Raw genomic sequence first — 22,826 nt, forward strand, 5'->3', positions numbered from 1 at the left:
TTATAGCCTGAATGGAGAAGCCAAGACGAATTCGATATCAATAGGCAGCTCTCGGGCTCTTCTTCAACAAGTAATATTGGGGTTCTATATCTATTACTTTTAATCTATTCAGACTTGTCCCATGGTCGAATAACGACCTTTTCGCCAGAAACACCCCGCTTGTTCTTTGCAAGAGCCTCCTCAATATTATCCAAACCACCAGGAACAACCGTCACACGGTTCGGAGTAAACAGACCCTTTGCAATCCATCCCTCTTCACCACCAAGGTGCTCAGAAAGAGGCTCACTCAGATATCTCAGATGAGGGGCACTTCCAAAGCCCATGACACCCTGCACGACAACCTTGGGCTCCTTGGTCTCGCCTAGTTCCTTTGCCTCGCTGTCTGCCTGGCTGACGGTGGCGACTCTGCTACCCTCGACCTTCAGGGACTGGAGAATCTTGACTCCTAGCTTCTGCGTCACTCGGGCGCCGATTGTGTCGAAGACGAATTCTAGAGGATAGTCTCCGATAGTGCTGACGTAGTCTTCCAGAGAGGTGTTTGTACGGTCCAGAACTGCGTGGGCGCCGAGTTTGGTAAGGTATTCGTGGTGTGCGGGACTGGCGTTTGTAACGATACGCTCAAAGCCTGATAGACGGGCGAGTTGAACGGCATATTGTCCAACTGAAGAGCTGCCGCCGAGAATAACAACCGCCTTGCCCTTGCCGACAGAATCACCACCCTCATCCCATGGCGCTGGTAGTCCTCGGCCAGTTTTATCGTAAAAAGCGGTAACAGCAGCAATCGTGGTCAACTGAATACCAGCCGCCTGCTCATCCGAAATGTTGCTTGGGGTCTTGGCTAGCAAAGTCTCAGGCATCTTGCAATACTGCTGAAAAGTCGTCGATTCAATGTTGCCAAGAATTCCCTGGAAAAACACGCGATCGCCGACCGACACACGGGATGTGTCTGGACCAAGAGCGACAACCTCGCCAGCGGCATCAGAACCTAGAACGGTGGGCCATTCTTGGACAAAGAAGCCATAGTCGCGGATCTTCCAATCGACGGGGTTAATCGCGGTCGCTGTGATCTTGATGGCGACCTCGCCCGACTTGAGCGGCGACAGGGATCGTTCTGATGTGATGTGGTTTTCTCCCTTGCCAGCCACAGTGGCAGCCTTGAAGGTGGTCGGTAGAGACATGGTGACAGTGTAGGACTATAATTTTTAAAAGTTGAATTATCCACTCGAGTTCAACTCGGGGCCAACACTTCTCTTATACGAGCCACTTGCCTCGGCATGGCTAGATATCGACATCGGCCCGTCGCCGCATTCGTTGACAAATCCACAGAGACCCGCTTGTGGGATGATGCAAGCCGGACTATCTAACCTTGATCGGTTTGGTGTGACCCGATGATCCAGGCACGGGATGACGGATTTGGTTCTCCGTCATTCCATCCAGGTCGGGACGTGACCTAGGTGAATTTTCACCGACTGATATGATGGGGAGTGGTCTATCACGTTGTTATCAGAGTGACATGATTTGGGATGGATAAGCAATCAAGGCACTCACTTACTTGGTGTACAGTTGAGATGCAATTGATGGCGATCTTATGTGCTGTCGTGGTACATGGTATTGACGCTCTTTTGGTGGTTATGACGCAATAGCACATCTATTCTGGAAGACACACTATCGAACGGCTTCATGATCCATGCCAGCTTGACTAGGACCACAGGAAACAGGCTAACAATAGGGCCCTAAGAGAGAAATTTGACGTATACAAGTAGACAAGTCATGTAATACGACTGCGAGTAGGATGGCCTATTTCGTTCGCACTTCATGTTAAATGTACACTGAAAAGCTTTTAATAGCCTTAGAATTCCGCAATAAACCTACCCTACCTACTTCAGAAAAATGACCTGATAAGCAAAGTACTTATGTTCTCACGCAGCATGGTCAGCAGGAATTGCCAGATCGCTCTTCCTTTTGGAAACCGCACACTCTCTGCTACCAGTTTCTAGCCGAGGCCAAGCGCCTCTGGGAGCTCTAGAGGTATTCTAGGAAGCGCATCACAACACTACAAGCGGGGCCATCATATGCATCAGCTGCAACATAGATGGCATAGACAAGATTGGGGCATCCTACCTGGCCCAGTGCATCGCTATGGGTGTTAATATGGGGCTATTCATACAGCCGTTTGCTTCTCGCAGCTTGAGGCAACGCACAGTATATGCAATGACGGTCTGGAGTCTCTTTGCCTGGCAGGCGTAGGTATCCAAGCTGATGCACCTCATGGGCTGTCTTACTCTTGAACTTGCAGGATGCAGCAGTTTCACTTTTAACTGGAGCCATTGCTCTCAGAGCCTCCTGTCATTGAGCTCCCGCTTGACCTGGGAGAAATATTCGTCATGTACCCTCATGCTGGGTCACCGTGGCCTATTTAGCACACCTCCGTTTTCCGCGCCATAATCGGATTCCGCACAATCATGAACGAGGTTGGGAGACGTAATTTTGGCTCTGGAAAGGGTAGAGGCCCTCTGAGCCTTCATGAGGTCATGGGATATCGCGCCAAGCTTCTGGAATGGATGCAGTCTCTGCCGGCTTCTCTGTCACCTGGCCAAATTGCCCTTCCAAGGCATTTGAAGCTCCAGTACGTCCCCAAAATAAAGACGTGTTTCGAAGCTGATCCTTTCCAGCATGCACGTTTATAATCTCATGATGAATCTGTTTGAGCCCTCAGTAGGCTCTGACTATGGAAGAAACATACTGTCACCCTCCCCCGAGGAGATTGTGATTTCATCAAGGGCGTGCATGGAGTCCGTCGTACGTCTGTATTACACACGGCACAGCTTTGAGCACTTGGACACCATCATGGTCACGTACCTCCTCTTTGTCGGTTTCAACGCGCTCAAGATGCTCGGCATGGCTAACCCTCAAGATCACGACGCTGCTTTGTCAACTGCAGTGCTGTGTGCCAAAGGACTTTGTGATCAGAGCCGCTTCTATTACATCGCCGAGGCCATCTTCATGGTGTTACGCGATAGCATGGATCCAAACGCCGCTCACCTGCTGAAGGACTTTGCGCATACCGAAGATGAAGAGGAGAGGAAGTAGCTTGTTGCTAGATAGCTCTAGTCTGCCTATCCGGTGAATATTGCCAGCATTGCCGACGATCCAGAGAAGCAGCGGCTTAGCAGACTGGTAGAGGCATATATTAATCTTGGTCTTGATAGTGGCGCCGAGTCTGCGTCTGAGCGTTCGTGCATGAAGTAATGCAAATAGCTGAATGTTGGAATGTTTCCTCTTTTGGTTACACGTGCTTTTAGGTGGTGGCGTATTGTCTTGGCAGTCAGCAACACTCCATGAGGATGGCGACATGTCTCAGTCACATCCCAGTTTAAGCGGCTCTCTTCCTACAAGTACGTCACCGAACAGCTGAGGACGAGTAAGGCGGAATCCGAGGATGCCGACTTTTGGCCAAATAAGGTTGTGGCTCCTTGTCTGCCAAGAATCCGCGGAGCCCGGAGAATGACTCCACACATAACGAGGATGTAGGCCCTCTACCAATCAAAAGGCGTGAGACGGACGAACTGGTCGCCGTGATCTCTCCATTATTATTCGCATTCGCTCGCATTCGGGAGGCTGAATGCGTGTTCCCTGAAACTGAGTATAGGCACCTATGATCAAAACAGATATATAACAAAACGCATCTCTGGATAAGTGAAGATGTCAGACCAAGTAAACCTTGAAACTCGACTCTCTGTTTCATAATTCTTCACAATGAGCTCTCTCAAACTCATCCGAGTCAATTCCATCCAGGAACTCGATCAACTCATCGATCTCGCATGTGAGATATGGATCGACGATCCCATCTTTTCATGTGTCGTTCCCGGTCGTCGAGAGCGACCTGATCAGTATCGACAAGTTTGGCAGCTTCTACTTCGCAGCGAGTATTCATCGCCTGGCGCTGTTGTTATGGTTGCTAGCGACGGCTCGAGTGGTGATATCGCCGATGCTGTTGGGTTTGCTGTTTGGCATCGTCACGGTTCAAGCGACACGGCTAGGAGCTGGCAAGGCGATACTCTCAACAAGAGTAAGTTCTGCTTCACCTTCCTACTTGAATAAATCACAACTGACCGGAGACCGTGGTACAGGACTCATCAGGCTTGGGCTATTGTTTCAGTGGATTTACCACTTCGCTTTTGGCCGGTCATCCGAAGCAGTCTCAACTAGCCATGCCAAAGAAATCGCGACCGAGACCCGTAACGCTGAGCGGCTCTACCCCGATGAGCGATGGCGTCTTGCCTTTATCAGCGTGTCTCCAAATCACCAACGGAGAGGCATTGGCCGGAAGCTGGTCCAATGGGGTCTTGACCGCAGCGAGGAGGAGGGTGTTGCCGCGGTGCTTGAGGCTAGCGATGCAGGCAAGGGTTTATATGAGAGAATGGGATTTGTAGAGGTTGGGAAGATGCCGTTTGATGGAGGAAAGAAGGAGGAGCCTGTCATGATTCGAGAGACGCGTGAGTCTAAGAAGGTGGTATAGTCCAGGAGGCCCAGAATAAACTGAGATACGTACGAGTGGTGATATCTAGGATGAGATAGGCTATGTGGAGAGTCCTGGGGGCCTAGGATTTGTATTCTAGATGCTAAGGGTAGTAAATAAGTCAAATTAAAGATCAGACTATGATTACAGTTTAAGACATTGGCACAAAAATCAACCCCAGATCGAATCTTCCCTTATCAACTTGAGCACTACATCTCACGGCTGCCTGCGGCTCACCAGAGACATCCGCTTATATACACCCTTTAGATGTTTGTCCAGCCTGTTAAGCTATTAGCGAGGTGGCAAATGATGGGCGGGGAGAGAGTTTTTCACTGCTTGACAACGTGTTCTTGGAACAAGAGGAAGTGATGTGGGCGGAAATCGCGATTATTCATCAGGTTCCGGTCTCGTGTCAAGTCATCGTGAAGCCACTCTAGCCTCAGCAGAATCTCCAGGACAACACGACACGGGAACGTTGGATGTGATGATGGACACAGCGAGCGGCTCGCGCAGAAACAGCTAGTAGTCCAGTTGCGAGGGCGGCGGGATGGGTTGATCCACTGGGGAAATCCACGGACACGACGAGCAGTCCAAGGGCGAAGAGGACACAGCAAGTAGTTGCCAAGCTGCGGCATACGCATGAAACAGAGGTAGATGCCGACGTCAATGAATTGACGAATCCGGGACCTAACCCTAACGAGTAGCCGGAAGTTCTGGACGAAAGAGAAAGCGTGCAGACTAGAAGAAACAAGTATCCGAGTTTCATTTTGTTCAAAGGAATAACTTATTATAGCTAGTCTTTCCATCTCGTTGCGTCTCCGCAGCCTGATTGGTTTTTCGGAAAGGTGCCGCCATGTTCGGATCGCCTCGGCCGAAAAGGTCCGTCGCGGATCAATTCCGACGCCGCGATTGCTTTCCGCAGCGCTTCTTAACCCGAAAGCTCATACACAGATAAATATGGCATTGTCTACTTGATCATCGTCCTAGATTATTTTGACAACTCAATCATCCCTCCAGTTCATATCAAGCTTCAACATGAGCCAGCCAATTTTTCGTGTTACTTTGTTCAAGATTCCTCTTGAGGAGGATCAGCAAAAGGTGCTGGACATATACAATAGTATGCCCCCAAAGGTCATCAAGGTCCGTCTTGCAAGTGATTACTCTTCCCATGAATATAGCTAAACAAATATTCAGAATGGAAAGCCTTATGTTCGACTGGTAACTGTGGGCAGACCTAAACCCGACCAGCGTGCCCAAGGATTCACCGTGGCGGCTGTCTCCCGCTTTGACAACTCGGACGACATGGCGTACTACGACAATGAGTGCCCATGCCACGCTGAGCTCAAGACGTTTGCCAAGAGCGTGCATGAAGGGTTGGTGATGGTTTATTTTGACAATGAGTTACTATCGATATAGACATGCAATATCCTAGCTCATTCAAGCCCCGAAGTGTCCTCGCCTAAATTCACTGAATAGGATTTGTTGCGAACTACTCACTTTATGGTTCCCATAAGGCATATTTCGTATTTAGTTTAAAAACCCCAGTTGCTAATGGGTCAGGTATAGTAATCGCACTTTAACCACACTCTAGATTCGGAAGCCCATACGTCAAAACGTGAGAATTAAAGCCCACTGAGGACTGCCACGTTGAATAATAGAAATTACTAAAAAATTATTGATTGGAAACCGCGTGAACTCAGTTTATACGACCAGGCCTTGCTTTTCCAATGGGTGCAGACATATATCGGCCAGGTCAATGGAGACAAGGATCAAGTCTCTGCATTTGGGGAGTCGGCCACTTACCAACACCAATCTCGCTGCGGCATATCAGACCTATTTCGCGTCTTTTGCAGCTTCTGGTGATCCCAACAGTCTAAGTCTACCACTGATTGCCGGTTAACAACCCCCCAAGTGGCCGATTGCGGATGGTTCTGGCGATGAACTCGCAAACGTGCTCACGGTACAGATTCCTAGCGGCCAGGAGGCATTCGTGCTGGCTTCAGATGATCAAAACGGGAAGGAAAGGTGCAGCTTTTGGACGACTCTGGCGGAGGAGATTGTGGAGGCTCAGGGATCAAATCAAGATGATGCTGCTAACTATGGCGAGCTCTAATTGAGAGGCGTCTAACGAGCTTTAATACAAGCTAGATATCAATTAAGGGATGATTAATATCGGGAGAAAGTCTTACCCTTGTGGGTAGACTAATAGATGAATGGAGACCAAATTATTAAGATGAGAGTATACGTTTATGCTGTCTGAGGGGGGCTCCTAAAGTTAGATGCGTAGCTAAATCTAACTTATCCTGATATACAGAAGGTCTCTCTATGAGCCCAAGCCTGCTCGTGCCGTCCCCACAGGGAGAGTATCTCCATAAGCCGGAGGCAGGATGCCCTCTAGGGCGGCCTTAATCTGCAGCGCCAGCGTCTTGGAGTGCCATCTATGCTGCTGCGTATAACCTTCCGTAATCCAGTAATTCTCCAAACGCGGATGACGCTTCCACATGCCGCGAATCTCACCCTCGGCGTCGACGCCCCAGGTCGACTCGAGGCGCTCCGCGATGTCACGAAGACCCAAAAGATCCTTCTCAGCCACGTCAACGTCACCGCCAAGGATCTCGGCCGTGATATTACGCGCATTTAAATCGGCGAATCCGGTGCACCACACGATGACATCGGCGTCGATGGTGCTATCGTCCGAGAAGCGCAGACCCGTCTCAGTGAACGCGACTGGTTCTACCTCTGCCTTGACACCGACCTTGCCCTCCACAACCAGGTCAGTAGTACCGATGTCGACATAGTGCCCACCGGCCTTCTCAACCAGGTTGGAGTAAAGGGCCTGACTGGGGTCGGCGCTATCTAGGACAGGAAAGCCAGCAGCAGCGAGGGCGGCGTAGCGGTCTGGTTCCTTAGATGCCCACATAGCAAAGAGGTTGCGTGCGAGCTGACCGTCGACGGTGGAGGGTAGCGTCAGGAACATCCTATCAGCTGCTTCGACTCCAAAGTTGTAAGTCCCGAGACTACTAGAGTGACAGACGTAGTCCAAGGGGACAATGTATGTTGGGGATCGGACGTTCATCTTTGCTTCGAGACCGGCGTCGTGGCAGTCTTGGAGCACGTCGAAGGCTGTGTTGGCGGAACCGATGATGATAACGGACTAGAGGTGGTTAGATACTGCTTCGACGGGAGTATACACCTCACCTTGACACCCTGCTCGCTCAGAGCTTTGGCATTCCTGTAAGCAGTTGAGTGAATATTGATGCCCTTGTACAGATGCCCGTCTGCCACGGACGGTATATAGGGCTTCTGAGATGCAATTCCCGTTGCTTGTACCAGGTGCTTGGAGACAGCCGTGCGCAGGCCAGCCGGAGTCTGGAACTTGACGGTCCATTGCTGGGTTGACTGATTGTATACTGTTGACTTAATCTGGGCCGAAGTGATGACGTTGAGAGTAAAAGCCGACACAAACCGTCGGACCTGCTCAGCCAGTTCATCCTTGGTAAGCAAGTGAGGAGCTTGGAGTTCCTTGTCATAGGCTGTGCTTCGGGTCAGTCTCCTTCATGATACACAATGCTGTGTCTGACCTACTTATAAAAGGCAGCTCGGCGAACGACGTTGGAATGTGAAACTTCATGCATTCATAGCGAAGAGCCCAGTTATCGCCCACCCGAGGGTTCCGCTCAGCCATGACGCTGTCAACACCAAGGGTCTTGAGGCGACCGGCGAGAGCCACAGCACTGCAGTGAAAGAGAGTTGGTCAGCCAAATGATTCAGTTTTGGTTCTCTTACTTGACCACCACTTACGCGTTCCCGCCGCCGATTATGAACACATCCGTGTTGATATCCTCGGGGCCATCAGTCTTCTTGCCAGGAGACCGGAGCAGCGACTCATCCTCTGGATATAAATCCAGGCCCTCAAGCTTGGTGTTAAAGATCCAAATCTTCCAGTCTAGTGAGTTCTTGTCATTTTTGACTGGTAGGAGCAGGAATCTTCCGCTGCACTTCGTAGCTGGCGAGGTGGTCGTGAAAGAAAGCGAAGCATCAATGAATTGCTGCAAACCCTACTCAGCTGTGTCAATGCACACTTCGTCTCGGGTCCCCTTACCAAAGCTGGGGTGGCAGGGATAAAAGTCGCTCCCTCGAGCTTCCACTCGGTAGAGACACCCCGGAGCTTCGTTGTGTGGAGAAAGTTGGCGACGATGACCTCGGGGCTGAAAAAGGTACGCAAATGACAGGTCAGAGCCAGTATGTCCTTCCAGTAGGCCTGCTCGGGAAAGAAGAGGCTCTGGAGGGCAACAGCATCTTCAGCCGCCACAGCAGCTTTGAACGCGTCGAGCGTGGCCAGGGCCTGCTCAGCAGCACTCTCGCCCGGAAGGGAGATCAAGCCCACTGTCTCTTGGTCGAGGACAGGGACGGGCTGCTGGTCCATCATCTGGCGCAGGCTCGCAGGCGGGGAATGCTCATCTTGTAGGGAGATGGAGTTGATAGCTGTGTGCACCGTGAATTAGCCCTGCATGAATCGACAAGAGAGATCGAACTCAAGGAGGGATCTGGGTCTCACTGGTAGCCATGGTTAGAAAGTTTGGAGAAATTCTTGGGCCAGGAAGGAGAACGAACAGAATGCAGCGGAGGCCCAGTATTTTAATTGCCCTCGCATTGAAGTGCCGAGGCCGTGCTTGACTTGAGCAGTCAAGTGTCTCAATATGCCTGTCGTATCCTTGCTTGCGGGCTGCTTGACACGACCAGCTTGCATGTCTCCACAGGCTGGGTAGATGTTCTCTCCGCTGCTGTCGCAGACCTCCGTTTCTTTTCCCCACGACTTTTAGGTGGCATTTCTTTTCTTCATGAGCTCCTTGTCTGGTGAGTGTATCCGGAACTATGGCTGGTGAACTTCGCCTCGCCGAACATGTCTTCGATGGTGTCTGGACCAGCAAGTCTCAAAGAGGGCCACCTTTCTTATTCATGCATATCCTGCCTTCTTTTTCTTTGTCATAAAAGTGCCGTTCCAACCAATAATCAATCATGGCAATGTCTCAGCAAGAGTCAAAGAAGCTGCTCACCGCACCAGCGCTCGAACCGCCGCCTGCCTCCAGATGTCGAGCCCGAGCTTGAAACCCCACCGAACGAAAACAACATCACCAGGGGCGTCACAACACTTTAAATGATGTGACGAACAGCCATTTTTCACCGTATTGAGCATCTGAAAGAGGATAATAAAGACCCTTGATTTCTATAAAGGAAAGTGGTTGAAGAGCTGGTTTTATGAGCCACTGAGCGCCACACAATAGGGCTGTGCTTGACCAATCAGGAATCTAGGCGTTCCGTAACAAATGATTTATGCGACTCGATGTCTTATTCTTCGAGCATATGGCAGGATATGGGTAATCCTAACCCTAACCCCGCGCAGCAAATTGGCACTGTCGCATAGGTGCCTATGTTCGTTCCTCCGAAAGCTTGCTTCACGACGCGTTTTACTGAGGACGATATGCCAGGTAGTCTGCGGTGGATGGTAGAGATTAGAGCTCGTCTTGGCGGCATTGCTTAATATATAATCGCAAGGAGTTGACCATTCACAACGCGTAGAAGTTATCGTCAACGTATTTGACTTGGTATTGCCATCAAGTCCAGGTGTTGAAGAAGGCCGTCAATAGCCAGACCTCAAGACTCCCAAAACCCCATGGCGGCGGGGAGGCACTCTCTCGGGATGGTAGAATAACAATTTACTTTTTTTCTTAAAAAAAAAAAACTGTATGCCAAGAAAACACTGCCAAAACGTATGGAGATGAACCGGTTAAGCTTTCTACAATGGGTTATATACCTTTCAAATCCGCTAGGGGCAAAGAGTGTCTAATCATTGAGTAGTTACTAACTAATGCATTAGTGTTATCACTATTGCCCAGGTCAAATTGGTTTTCCCATCCTCGGGCAGAAGGTAATAATAGGACGAAATTAACTTTAATGGACCTATCTCTGATATGCTCTTAATTTCTATTTATTGGTCATCTGGGGTATGTGCGAAGGTTACAGGTGCCGTTCGCCGTTCCTCAAAATTCCCCCCCGCATGTGACTCAGAAAACGTTGGGTGCCTATTTTCCTACAAGAATTTGGTATAAATAGCCCTCCACCTCAAACCTCTTGGTTCAAATCACCCAGACTCTCCAAGAACTTTCCCCCGACAGCCCACATTCACTGTTTAACAACATCCTGACCATCTTTTCAACTCAACTCAGACATTCAGTTCCAGACCCGAGTTTGGCCAAAGCCTATCAAGATGGATCCTTTCAACAAGCTACCTTCGGAGCTCCGTGTGCAGATCCTGATTTCTCTTCGCAGCAGGCGCTCCGTATTGCGGTTCGCCCAGGCATCGCCCGCTATGCTTCACCAGTACCTCATGTCTAAAGCATACATTGCACGTATGTTGGTTGCCCTGGACTTCGACGATGACATGATACAGGACGCCATGGGGATCATTCTACTTCCTTCACCTGATAACCGCGGTCAATACTCGAAAACACTTCGCCGTCATTATGCCCGCTGGTCAGAAAACCGGCTCCCGAATCCTCTCAAGACGCGTGATGGCAGCCTCATTGACGAAGTCCACAGACTACAAGCTCGACTATTGCTATTCATTGAGGACTATCTTACCAAGGCCACAGCTATCTTTCCGCCACGAGAGTATGTCTGCCTTCCCGACCTATCGCCAAAAGGAACTCACTTGAGGTTCAAAGACAAAGCTGTCAGCCCCAGATTCAACGCTACCCAGCTTACCGATGCGGAAAGGAAGCGGCTCCTAACAGCATTTCTACGATATGAGATGATGTGTGCGATCCGCCATCCAATAACCGGGTTTGTGACTGGAGGAGATTTAATGCCATCATATAAGTACAAAGGCCAGAGACTTGGGCCCTTGGAAAGAGAGACCATTCGTTGCGTCCACCAATACGTCAAGTCCCTCTACGCGGCTATGTTTGCGCAGTGCAGTGATTCATGGCTGCCAGACATACCAGTGAGCTCTCCCTATTCTTACAGCACTGGATTACTATACCCGGATACCCTCTACGTCAACGCGTGCGCCTACGCCTCGGATATGGGTTTGAAATCTGTTGAGGCTTTGCATCCAATCCCGGTTGAAGGTGCAGGCTTTGACGTTGCTACAGTCCTGGTAAGGTCTGCCACAGCGGGTCAAGATGGGCGGGATCGCCTCCGGTGCTGGTTCAAAAACTTTTTTCATGATAGGAGGATGAGTTTTCAGCCATCCAACCCTTCGCTCCATCATATGTATGGTGATTTTGAAAGCGGGGAGGCAATGGATGTACCCCACGAAGAGGGCTCGGGAATGTACCAGATGCTTTGTTCCAGTGTTACAGCCGACCTTTCTCTGCACTCGGATATATACCGACAAAGGGCATGGGCGTTCTTTGACAACAACCGATTCTACCCTTCGTCAGGCACAGCACCACACTTCCCAGATCGTATGGATATGGGAGAAAAGTGGGGATCTACAGAAAACGACGTGGAATGGTTCTCTGATCCCAAGCATGTCCGAGCTAGGCATCGGTCACAGAAATGGCACGACGAACTACTTGGTAAGTCTTGTGGTGACGAAGAGGTCAAGGAATTCCAGGACACAGTCGAAACTGTGCTACCTGCTACATCAGAAAGGTATTGGTTTCGAAGATTACCTCGGTTCTGGCGTTAAGGATTTATGAAGCAACTACTCGACCCTACTTCTAGAGGAATGCTAAGCTGTTAATGAACCTACTATGCAAAATACCAGAGCTCATGTTTCTAGAGCCCAACCTAGGATTTAAAGAGAGGAAAAAAGCATAGGTATTCTGTTGTACATGATAAATGGCTCATATTTCCCATCCCATACCCCAACGTCACTGGAAACGAGCTGGACGAAGTTGGTGGATAGGGCGGTTTTGAACCCGGCCGGGTATTGCCTCCAAATGATCCTGGCTGTGTTTATATACGCACTTAAAGAGTCTAACTCTCGAAAAGTGGAAATCGAGAAACCAGGTTAGCGAGTTTGTAAACTAGTTGTATCGGATTTTAGATCCTTGGTATCCAACATGACCTATCTTTGCCTTCGCCGAAGACGTCTCTGGTGTCAACGACGGACGTAGGGCTATTCTAGGATACGCAGATGAATGCTTTGGCTCCAGGCAATACCTCGAATAGATCAGCTGACATAACGAACTCAAGTCCATTGGCTAATCAGGGAGGTCGAGTCGGCGCGTTGGTAGTTGAGGGGGAAGAGGGGCATATGCGGGAGGCCGTCCACTGCTGCCCTTGGGCAGCAATAACAATGCACTTTTTCCACTTTTTCTGCTGGAAATGCTTGAAGAATTACATATTTAGTCCCGATCCAGGTGCTTCATTTTAGAGGCCTCACATTTCATCGGATTCCTGCCACGCAGCGTAGGGTAACCATGAGTGCCTCGAGAGTCGAGAATATCCCCCTCCGGCCTTACCCGGGTTCCAAGTCTACTACCGACAGCCGCTCCGTGGTGCCTTGCAAATTCTTTCTGAGCGGTAGATGCTTGAAGGGATCTGCCTGTCCGTTTAGCCACGACAAGAAACCAACCATTCAAACCCCCTCAATTCCTTCAGCGTCACGAGATGTAAGTCTTAAGATTAGACTGCCACTCAGAACATTTGGCTAAGCGCCGCGCAGGCAGATCAAGATTGTGATGAAGTAGATGATTTCTGCCGCACCATTGCCGGCGCGTTTGTTCGATTCGAAGACGGCGGTCGCGTTTCCAGCATCTCTCTCCCCAGCGACTTCTCGGCCGTTCACCTCAGTGGCCTACCCAAAGGCACTTCTTCCCAAACGATCAAACGCCTGCTCGACAAACTCGGCTTTGACGTCCCCGAGAAGAATATATGGGTTATGAGTCAGGATGGAGTACTTGGTGCCAACATCCGAGCAGAGGATCCAACTTTTTCCGAGAAGCTCTGCGCTCTCATGCCTGGAGGGGGGTTCACTTGGGGAGCCTCTAGAGTCCAAGCAACTCCGGTGGCAGCTCGTATGCCATCCAGACAAACTATCGGGCGCCTGGACTGCAAGAAAGTCCATGTCTCTTGGCACAAGCCCGTCCGGGATGTCATGTTAAAGTTTGGCCAACAAGACATTGCTGAACGAGTACACTGCAAGTTTACGACTGGGGCCTACACGATACTAGGCTGCAAGGTCAAGGCGCAAGCGCCATACAAAAGTCCAGCCGCCATGTTCCGCTCGCATAGTCCCGTCCCTTGGATCATGAGACTGACTGATGTCCCTGGATCTGCCAGCAAGACAGAGATATCTCAGGCCATTTCACTACACGCCGACAAGCCACGCGAGATAGTACTGCACGTCCCAGGTTACTCGATCGATGATGAGCAAGCTTCAGCCATGGTTCGGTCTCTTCTGACAAGAATAGGCCCCATTGAGTATTGGGAGGTGACGATGGAAACATCAGCCAAGCGTGTCAAAGCTACGGCACGCTTCCTCAATGAGGAGGGTGCCAGAGATGCTTCTTCTCAGCTCAATGGGACGGCGCTACCATTCCATAAACCGGGAAAGTTGACTGTCCAGATGGTCTACTCGGTCAAGTTCAAGGTCCGGGGCGACATTTATGCCGCCATCTTGCCTCGGGTGAGCAGCCATGCGAGTGCCTGGAAAGAAAAGTACGTGTATTTCCGAGCATATCCCACTTCAACGACCTTTAAGCTCGAGGGAGAGTCCGATACGGAAGTAGCGAGTGCGAAGTCAACCCTAGAAGACATCCTCAGTGGTGTCGTTGCCAAAGATGGTCAATCAAACCTCTGGGATCCCTCCCTCAAGGGCAACGGATACCTCTGGCGTTTGATCAAGGAGCAACAGCAAGACCTTGGGGTGGTTGTCGTTCGAGACAAGACCAGGGATGTTGTACGGCTCTTTGGGACTGAAAAGGCATGTAGCAAGGCGCAAGGACACCTCACCAGTCTGTTGCACAAGGAAGCCTCTTCGGACCATACCATTCGATTGGATCCTGAGAAGCGCCTCTGGGCTTTGAAGGGGGGCTTTCAAGCAATCCTGGAGAAGCTTGGTGCTAAACGGGCATCCCTAGACATTGTTTCATCAAAGATCGCCATCTCAGGGTCCTTGGAAGATTACGATTTTGCGCTGGCACTTGCGAATGGCGGCAGCCTTGCTGGACAGAAGAAAACGCGGAGAGACTCCGGATACAACGATTCCGAGGAGTGTTCTGTTTGCTGGACTGAAGCAGACTCTTCTGTTCAGGTCAAGTGTGGCCATGTGTATTGCCAAGATTGCTTCGAAAACAGCTGTGCAGCACTTTCAACCTCCGGTGCTGGCTCTCTCTTTCTCTGTCATGGAGACGAGGGGAGATGCAATAAGGCCATCAGCCTTGAGGATTTGCATGCAAATCTGTCATCAGTTGCCTTTGAAGATCTCCTGGAGAGATCATTCAAATCAACTGTCCAAGGTACTCCAAACAAACTTCGCTCCTGCCCTACTCCTGACTGTGGGTATATCTACCGTACAACGAAATCAGCCGGGACTCACACCTGTTCCAACTGTCTGCAGCGAACTTGCTCCTCATGTCATGAACCTCATGTCGAGATGACATGCGCGGAGTACAAAGACATCAAGTCAGGCGGCTACGCTGCTTTTGAGAAGCTGAAGCAAGAGGTTGGGATCAAAGACTGCCCCGAGTGCAAGACACCGCTCGAGAAGATTTCAGGATGCAACCATATCACTTGTGTGGGGTGCAAAGCCCATATGTGCTGGGTGTGTATGATGACGTTTGCCTCGGGAGCGCTGGTCTACGATCACATGGACAAGATGCATGGGGGCCATGTTGAGTGGAGGTAACGAAGAGAGGTTTCGGCCCTTGGTATAACATTCCTTTACCATTTCTATGTACCTAACGATTAGGAAGGCGGAGTACCTATGATATCAATGAACACGCGTCTTCGACCACAGCCCACCCACTACCATATGGCTAGTTCTCTTTCTCATACTTTGTACCTATGTAACTAAGGGATGAGACTGCGCTAATCTCCTAGAACTAACCGCCTCAGTATTTCCTAGAACCTGAGAACTCTCCCCTCGTCTCTCAGCTCGTCGGTTCGACGACGTACAAAGCGACGTGTTCGTGAAGATGACCTTGAACGCCTAAGCGATGGCTGAGAGAAACTCACTCGTCTCGGTGCGTTGTTCGGAGTAACAAGTTCCTTTGAACAATATGGTTAGCAGAGGTCTTCAAAGTAGTTAGGCTAGGTGAATCAACTTACAGCAGGTTCATTGTCAGATAACGACAGAGTCTCTAGGGCTGGGAGTGACGGGGTTGGTGAAGTAGGCTGGTGCTGACACGGCAAGCTTCGTGATCTCTTTGACACGCGAGGTCGAGTTCTTGCCGTAATTTTGGCTTCAAGCCACTCAGTCGCCTCGGCATCAGTTTTGAATAAGTGTCCAGGTACTCGAACCAGTCCGTTTGGCGTTGAGATCAAGGCGCCATGTAAGAGCGCTTGAGCTCGAACCCAGTCGACGCAACGCCGAATGGTAGGCAGAGTAGTCTTCCTATACCCGCGGCCTCTGGGACCCAGATTGCATTTCCCCATTAGGGCTTGGAATCTGTTGAAATTCTGATTTAAAACCCCACCGAGATCTTTGGGCTCGTCGGCTCTGTCCAGCAGAGCGTTCAAGATGGCGCCATGAGTCTCGTCGCAGTATCGGAACTGCCGTCTGCTTGTTTTCGGCCGTCTGCTAAACAGTCGCGGAATTTCAAACTCATGAATCTGGGCTACTTTGTTATTCGGGGACATGGTTGTTGTAGCAAAATGTCGATGTTGAAGTTGAGGGATCTGATGGGAAGGGATTCAGAGTTGTCGGGGAAGTATTATAGTGCCTTATACTTGATGTTGTTTTTATGTGACAATGATCTGAATTGATTATGCCTTTCTTTGGCTGTTCAAAGCCTATCCATAAGAGACTGAACGTTTCAGTCTCAAAGCGTGATCAACAATGAAGAGGAGTGTCCCGGCATTGAGGTCTTTGTGCGCAAGGAACAAAGAGCTGTCTCGATGTGTTGTGCCTTTGTCGGGTTCCATTTCCAACGAAGGGGTGCTTCACTGCTCAAACAAAGCCGTCCAATCCAGATGGACAGAAGATCCATTTCATTGTACCCATTATTAAGAACATTAAAAGCGTGCGAGTCCTCAAAGACCAGACACCCGCATTGACTGCCAAAGGGACATAGCTTCAAGACAGGCTACTCATGCGTTCAGCCACGCCAACAATCCAGTCGACAACCTCAATCTTGGAGCTCAAAGGCGCAACATGATCTCCAAGGATGCTTGTAACATCAACCCTGTTATCGCTCTCCTTCTCAATCATCTCAATGCCAGCTCTCTGAACCCGGGGCGAGATTGCCCTGTCGTTCTCACAAACGAGATAGGACACCGGGACATCCTTGAAACCAGCATATGTCAACGGATTCGCAAAGCTCGTGGATGAATGTTTTGCTAGCTTTGCAGCCCAGAATTCGCCTTTGTCCTTGGGCATGTTCGAGAACGATAGCTCAGCGACCTTTGGGATATCTGGATAGTAAAACCAGCCGTTTTCCTTTGGACTGTTAGTGAGCTGACCTTGAATACTACTGGGCTTGTGAAACAAACATCTATTGCCATGGGAACCTTTTCCTCGGATGGAAAGGCTGCCTTGACCGTTCCAGCTGACCCTCCAACGTTGGGCACCAGAGATGTCATGTAGGCGATCCCAATGATTCCACCCTTAAGGCCCTGCCCCTGTCTCTCTTTCTTGGCTAATCCCTTTACACTCTCCGTAGCTGGCGTGCCGCCGTAGGAGTGAGTAATGAGAATCACGTCGTTTCCGCTATCGGCAAGCTCGTGGACGTGCTTCGCAATGAATTCTGCGTCGTCGTACATGGTCGGTAGCGGCCCCTCCCTAGCACCAGTCACGAGGCCGACACTGGGGATATGCAAGGCTTCGATATCGTAGCCTCTTGCTACCACGGCTTCGACGAATGGGTCATAAAACTCGGCGAGGCCGGAAGCCCCGGGGACGATGAGCATTGAGGGTCGAGGCATGGCGGATTAACGACCCGGTAGCCAAAAACAACAGTCAATCACTACTTTGGATATTTGAAAGATCTAATTGTGAGGAAGCATGGCGCCTTTAATACTGTGGAGCTTCAAATCTGCTATCCTTCCACCCTTGTCCCGTTGGATCACGTTTCCTATATGAAGACACAACTCCTCTACTCTTCCAGAAACGCCATGTGATACTAACCATTGAAAATCCCTGTGAATTAAGTGCCCCAAATAGGCCATACCAAGCGCCAATGCAACCGAGCTTACTTGACAGGATGATGGCGCAGCCATAGCCACTTCTGACATCAGCACTTTACTATTACTGTGCCCTCTTGCTGCGAGGCCCATCTCTTGAACGCCTCCGCTTCATCAAGCTCTTTGTATAGATTCCACCCGCAGCTGTCAAGTGGATACTCTCATGTACCCATGTTTTGGAGCGCTTGGAGCTGGGCCTGCTTGACCGGCCCGTCTCGAATATCCAAGCAGCACATCCAGTTCATTTGTCTTTACCCGAGGAACAAGTATGGGAGAATGGAAATTTCGCAGACTATGGGAGTTTGGATGGGGAGTGGGTGATTCCGCGACCACTTGGATGTGTCTTTACCCAACTCGAGATCGCCCTGCCCAATCTAACACATCTTTACCTTTGTCAGCCCTGTGAAAACGACCCTTCCACTGCAGCCCAGGTTTATAGATGGTCATCTCGTGCGGAGGCAGCAACCCTCGCCGACTGGAGACACTTACTGTTAGCTTCGAGCAAGACTCTGGAGACACTGGTGTTGGAACAAAGACCCGGGGCCGAAGAACTTGAGAGAGACATCGATGGCGAAGTTTGCTTCATGTTGAACAACGGTATGGGAACTGGGAACAGAGCTCTTGTGGAAATGCTTGAGGAAATATTGTTTCAAGACGGTGCTTTTCCGTCGCTGAGACGCGTTTACCTCCATGGCTTCGCCGTCAGCCAAGATTTTGCTCTGCAACCTTCAAAGTCAACCCCTGGCAGACGTCTCATGAGCCGCCTCAAGAAACGGAATGTGACTTGTGAGGCGAGGCTGGGTCGATGGACAGAGTTTGAGGGTGTCAACAACGAAACTAGTTGGACAGAGTGGGATGGCGAGGGTCGACAGTATCAGGATGAGAGCCAGCCGGATATGAGGTGGGATACTCTGATGGCCAGAGTATAGGTAAATCAAGTTTCATGTCTCGCTTCAAGTGATGAGTGCAACGCTAAACCTAGCACGGAGATGGATTCATCCTTGCCATGTCCTCTCCTCACGCTACAAGCCAAGCAGGTTCTGCTGTTATTAAACGAATATATTCGATGCTCTGAAAATCTGCTTCAAACGACTAAATCATGAAACTGTCTCCTTAAGACTATTAGTCATATAGCCACCATTCTGTTCCATCCTTGTCAACCCTGCTAAGTGTTCCAATTTTGTCCAAAGATGAATTAATAGCTTCGTCACCAGCGTCGCGTTTACTCTTGCAATTAGCACACTGCTTCTTGTCCATATTGTTGTAATGATAGCATTGGACCTCAGTTCTGAACATTTGCATGCAACGCCATTTCTTGTGGTCGTCTCGGACCACGGTTGTGGCTTGTTTCGGCATTGGATTGTTTTAAACGAGTGTTTGAAAGAGATGTGTAGGTGCGGTGGTGGTTTGGATTATGTTCTTTGTTGAATTGGTGTGTGTCAAGCTGTAAAAGTGGTGAGCTATCGAGAGGATATGGCCAGGTATATATACTTGTGCATTATGTACTGATCGCAGGTGCTGAAGAACATGTTCGTGAGTCACGTTCCATGACAGAGCTAGCTCTCGATCTCATCCAGCACTAGGGTTGATACTTAACTTGCGTTAACGACTGTCTTGCTTGCTACACCCCCTGGAATGGTGTCTCTAATTTACTGTTGAGAATAGTCGAGTCTTCCATCCAACCACACCTAACAAACGCCCTAATCACTGACGTACTTCTGAAACTTAATCACTATTTCACAAATTCCCATTCGTTCATGGCCAGTGGCCTTATGCGACAGCTTCAATTCGCCTAGAATAACGACAGTGTTTATTATCGATCGGGTCCGTCTTGGCTGTGGTAACTACAGGTTACCCAACAAGATCAACTAGCACTATGGCCAAACTAGCTGAGATACTTGATGAACAGCGTCCAACCCGTCGCAATCATAGCAACCAAGGCCGACAGAGTGTAGATGGTCCATGGCTTATACACTCTTCTCTTGGTGAGTGGATCACTGTCACGGTCTGTGATATCTCCTTCACGCCTCTCTCGCTCCTTTCTGGTCATGGTGATTCCCCGACCAAGCTTCTTGTAGTCGACGAGGATGTAGGACAGGCCGATAAAGAAACCCACCGCCTTGATGCAGGACGACACGATCAACACGCGTCCGTAGCCCATCTTGTCAGTGCCGTCTTGTACAACACCGTAGACAACTTCCATCTAGAACAAGTTAGTGAATCGACTGGCGACGAGGCTATGGGTACTCACAATAGTGGCGCCTGAGTTATTAAAAGCACGCCAAACTCCAAAAGCAGTGCCAAGTTTGTCTTGATCGGCCACGAGCAGAGGGATGCTGACATTGAGAGGCATTCCATTGATGAGGCCTGCAATCGACTGAAACATCAAAGCCACGAGCGGGTGGGCGTTGGTGAGTCCGATCAGCGAGTTGGCAAGGATGTAAACAAGAGGAGCCAGGGCGACCAAGTGAAATCGGTGCCCATATCTGTCGATGAGCCATCCTATGATGGGAGCACCAACAATCCGAATAACCTTTTGCCCTGTGGTCATGAAACCTGCTGTCTCTTCCTTGTATCCCTTCATGCGAATCATATCAGCAGCAGAAACACCAAATCCGTTGGCTCCACCACTCTGCAGAATCTGCGTTCCGGGAAGCATGAGGTACTGCCAAGGAAGATGAAACAGCGAGCCCCAAGACCATGTCTTCTTGACATTAAGTCCATGATTTTTCGCAACCGCCTTGGCCCTTGCCGAAGTGAGGCGATACGACTTGGGGATCCATGTCCTCTCAAAGATGACATAGAAGATGTTGATGACCATACTGGCGCAGCAGAAGAAGGCAGGAACCCAAAATGTCCACCCATACCAGCCAGTCTTGTCTCGGATCGGGACAGCAACCATGCCTGCGACGAGGCCGACCGTGCTGGAGAGGGCGTTTTCGAGGCCGAAGGCGAAGGCGAGACCACCGGCACCAAACCAATGGTAGATAAACTAAGCCGTGAGTAACATTAGTACCTGAGCACAAGCGGAAGCTATTGCTGGGTGAGGTACCTTCTGTTGAGCCTGGTCAAGAACAGCAATGCCAAAGCCCATGACGATGTGACCGGCAACCAGCATCCTCCAAGCAGTAACGTGAATAGCAGAGGCAGCAATCACAGACCCGATAAAGATGATGACGGTGCAGCATATCGTGACGGGATTAGGGCCCCACCAATCCAGAATCATTCCTCCCATGATGGGAAAGATGGAGTTGACAAACGAGTCGGCACTGGCAATGACTCCAAACTGGGCGTTCGTGATGTTGAGTTCCTCACGGAGAGTGTTCTTTAACGGACCCAGACTTGCGTTCGTCCAGTTCTGGCCAATGGGGAAGGCGATGACACAAGCTAGGGCAATCCATTTGTATGTCCAGGGGATCGGCTTGTCCACTGGTTCGTCTTCGGCTGGTGAGTTACTGTCCTGATCGCTCGGGGTTCCGGAGACTTGGACCGTGGCGTCCTTCTCATCGTAGAGAGCCTTTTGGTGAGGCTCTGACTTTTCGGTCGCCATTGTGAAGTTTGCAAAGATGGTGAAGAGTGAGCTGCTCGTCAATGGGATTCACTCTCGTCCAACGTCTTGATTTTATCAACGCCTCGGGAGATCTCTACCCCGAGCCTCATCATACAAGAGCCTCCTCGGACTCTGTGTTTCTCCCAGAGCTACTACTGCATCACAATCGGAGCCGACTCCGTCCCGTTGGGTGCTATCGAAAAGAATCCGACCCTGCAAGGCGTGGGCGTTGCTTGGCTCGCGTGGGGGATCATCACCTCGTGAGAAAGGGAAGGCGGCTCTTGAGGCATGGTCAGCGGCTCGTAAGGCAGGGCTCGATTGGAGCGGTTTGTACTGAGATGGGTGCCAAGATCGCTTAAAAATGATGCTTAATCTTTAAGTACGCATAGTCCGCTCTTAGTTGCTGACGGGACCCTGCCCTGTGGATCGTAGATTGATAAGCTGGCCTCGTGTGCGGCTTTTAATCTCGGTGGCCGAACCAACAAACTGTAGCAATTCTTTTGAGTTCAAGAGAATCATGTTGGATGCTACGTTCCTATGGCACCCTTGTTTGTTTGTTCGTGTCCCTCCAGCGTCCGCAACAACAACTGTCGCCAGATGCTGGTATCGAAAGTTGTGCGCAACGAGATCAACTCTTCAGCAGTCACAGATAACAAATCCGCCCAGCTTCTTGGCAGAGAATAGCTTTTAAATAGATCTATCACGAGCATCAGCCATCAAGCTAAGGTGGATCATCTTGCTGAGCCAAGGCGCGCTCCCTCTCTCGTCATATTCTCTGGCTCGTCTAACAGGCGATAGGTCACCAAAGTGGAGGTGTTGTTATCACCGGTCTGGGTCCGTTGTTGGGTTGAATCCTTCCAGCGAGCACGACAAAAGGCCCTCTATTGGCATTAACAATTAATAATTCGTATTCCTCATTGAGCAATGATGGCCGAGCCAGTAATTGCCAATCTAGGTATATACGTTGGTTAAGAGAAAAAGAAACATCCTGGTGGACAATTGAAAGGCCGCTCCCTCATGGAAAAGAGGTAACTTGTGTGTGACGGCCAGCTTTGTTTTCTTTCACCTCTGTGACGGCACGCATATCAGGATATCCTGCCCTACAGTAAGCTATAAAGACTTCATAAAGATCACGAAATAATAAATAAAAGAGATCCAAAGCATTACTTCTTGCTTGGAAATCTCTCAACTACCTATTCTATTCAAATTGTTACCATGAACAAGAAGGGCTTTAAGATCGGTCAAGGCTGAACTTGACATCTTTGGTGTCTCGAACCCCCATGCTACCAGCTGAGCGGCCGACTGTGCATCAAGAAATGGGGCATCGAAACGGCCTTGATATTTCCATCTCTCTCAATGTGATGGATGCCAAGACCTGAGTTTTTCCCAGTGGGTTATTTA

The 22,826-nt window shown here is 50.0% G+C and overlaps 9 protein-coding genes across 9 annotated transcripts; 5 read left to right on the top strand and 4 right to left on the bottom strand.

Moving 5' to 3' along the window:
- Positions 1 to 104: 104 nt before the first annotated feature.
- Positions 105 to 1,178, bottom strand: NCS54_01188300 (PKS-ER domain-containing protein; the record flags this gene model as incomplete). Its single annotated transcript, XM_053157140.1, has 1 exon — positions 105 to 1,178. One exon carries the CDS (start codon positions 1,176 to 1,178, stop codon positions 105 to 107), a length of 1,074 nt encoding a protein of 357 aa, XP_053013115.1.
- A 1,278-nt stretch (positions 1,179 to 2,456) lies between these two features.
- Positions 2,457 to 3,090, top strand: NCS54_01188400 (Hypothetical protein; the record flags this gene model as incomplete). Its single annotated transcript, XM_053157141.1, has 2 exons — positions 2,457 to 2,626; positions 2,673 to 3,090. Exons 1-2 carry the CDS (start codon positions 2,463 to 2,465, stop codon positions 3,088 to 3,090), a joined length of 582 nt encoding a protein of 193 aa, XP_053013116.1. The 5' UTR covers positions 2,457 to 2,462.
- A 666-nt stretch (positions 3,091 to 3,756) lies between these two features.
- Positions 3,757 to 4,519, top strand: NCS54_01188500 (N-acetyltransferase domain-containing protein; the record flags this gene model as incomplete). Its single annotated transcript, XM_053157142.1, has 2 exons — positions 3,757 to 4,069; positions 4,131 to 4,519. 2 exons carry the CDS (start codon positions 3,757 to 3,759, stop codon positions 4,517 to 4,519), a joined length of 702 nt encoding a protein of 233 aa, XP_053013117.1.
- Positions 4,520 to 5,554: 1,035 nt separating this feature from the next.
- NCS54_01188600 (Stress-response A/B barrel domain-containing protein) lies at positions 5,555 to 5,982 on the top strand (the record flags this gene model as incomplete). The annotated part of the gene is made up of 3 exons (XM_053157143.1): positions 5,555 to 5,659; positions 5,714 to 5,892; positions 5,952 to 5,982. The coding sequence occupies 3 exons, from the start codon at positions 5,555 to 5,557 to the stop codon at positions 5,980 to 5,982; spliced, it is 315 nt and encodes a 104-aa protein (XP_053013118.1).
- An 860-nt stretch (positions 5,983 to 6,842) lies between these two features.
- On the bottom strand, positions 6,843 to 9,087 carry NCS54_01188700 (Hypothetical protein; the record flags this gene model as incomplete). The annotated part of the gene is made up of 6 exons (XM_053157144.1): positions 6,843 to 7,673; positions 7,718 to 8,052; positions 8,105 to 8,253; positions 8,321 to 8,568; positions 8,622 to 9,004; positions 9,078 to 9,087. The coding sequence occupies 6 exons, from the start codon at positions 9,085 to 9,087 to the stop codon at positions 6,843 to 6,845; spliced, it is 1,956 nt and encodes a 651-aa protein (XP_053013119.1).
- A 1,700-nt stretch (positions 9,088 to 10,787) lies between these two features.
- On the top strand, positions 10,788 to 12,215 carry NCS54_01188800 (Hypothetical protein; the record flags this gene model as incomplete). The annotated part of the gene is made up of 1 exon (XM_053157145.1): positions 10,788 to 12,215. One exon carries the CDS (start codon positions 10,788 to 10,790, stop codon positions 12,213 to 12,215), a length of 1,428 nt encoding a protein of 475 aa, XP_053013120.1.
- A 736-nt stretch (positions 12,216 to 12,951) lies between these two features.
- Positions 12,952 to 15,380, top strand: NCS54_01188900 (Hypothetical protein; the record flags this gene model as incomplete). Its single annotated transcript, XM_053157146.1, has 2 exons — positions 12,952 to 13,143; positions 13,197 to 15,380. 2 exons carry the CDS (start codon positions 12,952 to 12,954, stop codon positions 15,378 to 15,380), a joined length of 2,376 nt encoding a protein of 791 aa, XP_053013121.1.
- A 1,389-nt stretch (positions 15,381 to 16,769) lies between these two features.
- On the bottom strand, positions 16,770 to 17,617 carry NCS54_01189000 (AB hydrolase-1 domain-containing protein; the record flags this gene model as incomplete). The annotated part of the gene is made up of 2 exons (XM_053157147.1): positions 16,770 to 17,132; positions 17,186 to 17,617. 2 exons carry the CDS (start codon positions 17,615 to 17,617, stop codon positions 16,770 to 16,772), a joined length of 795 nt encoding a protein of 264 aa, XP_053013122.1.
- A 2,143-nt stretch (positions 17,618 to 19,760) lies between these two features.
- On the bottom strand, positions 19,761 to 21,425 carry NCS54_01189100 (MFS domain-containing protein; the record flags this gene model as incomplete). Its single annotated transcript, XM_053157148.1, has 3 exons — positions 19,761 to 20,078; positions 20,127 to 20,867; positions 20,928 to 21,425. 3 exons carry the CDS (start codon positions 21,423 to 21,425, stop codon positions 19,761 to 19,763), a joined length of 1,557 nt encoding a protein of 518 aa, XP_053013123.1.
- Positions 21,426 to 22,826: the final 1,401 nt, after the last annotated feature.

Source organism: Fusarium falciforme, chromosome 9 (genome assembly GCF_026873545.1).
Source record: "Fusarium falciforme chromosome 9, complete sequence".
Classification (NCBI taxonomy): domain Eukaryota; kingdom Fungi; phylum Ascomycota; class Sordariomycetes; order Hypocreales; family Nectriaceae; genus Fusarium; species Fusarium falciforme.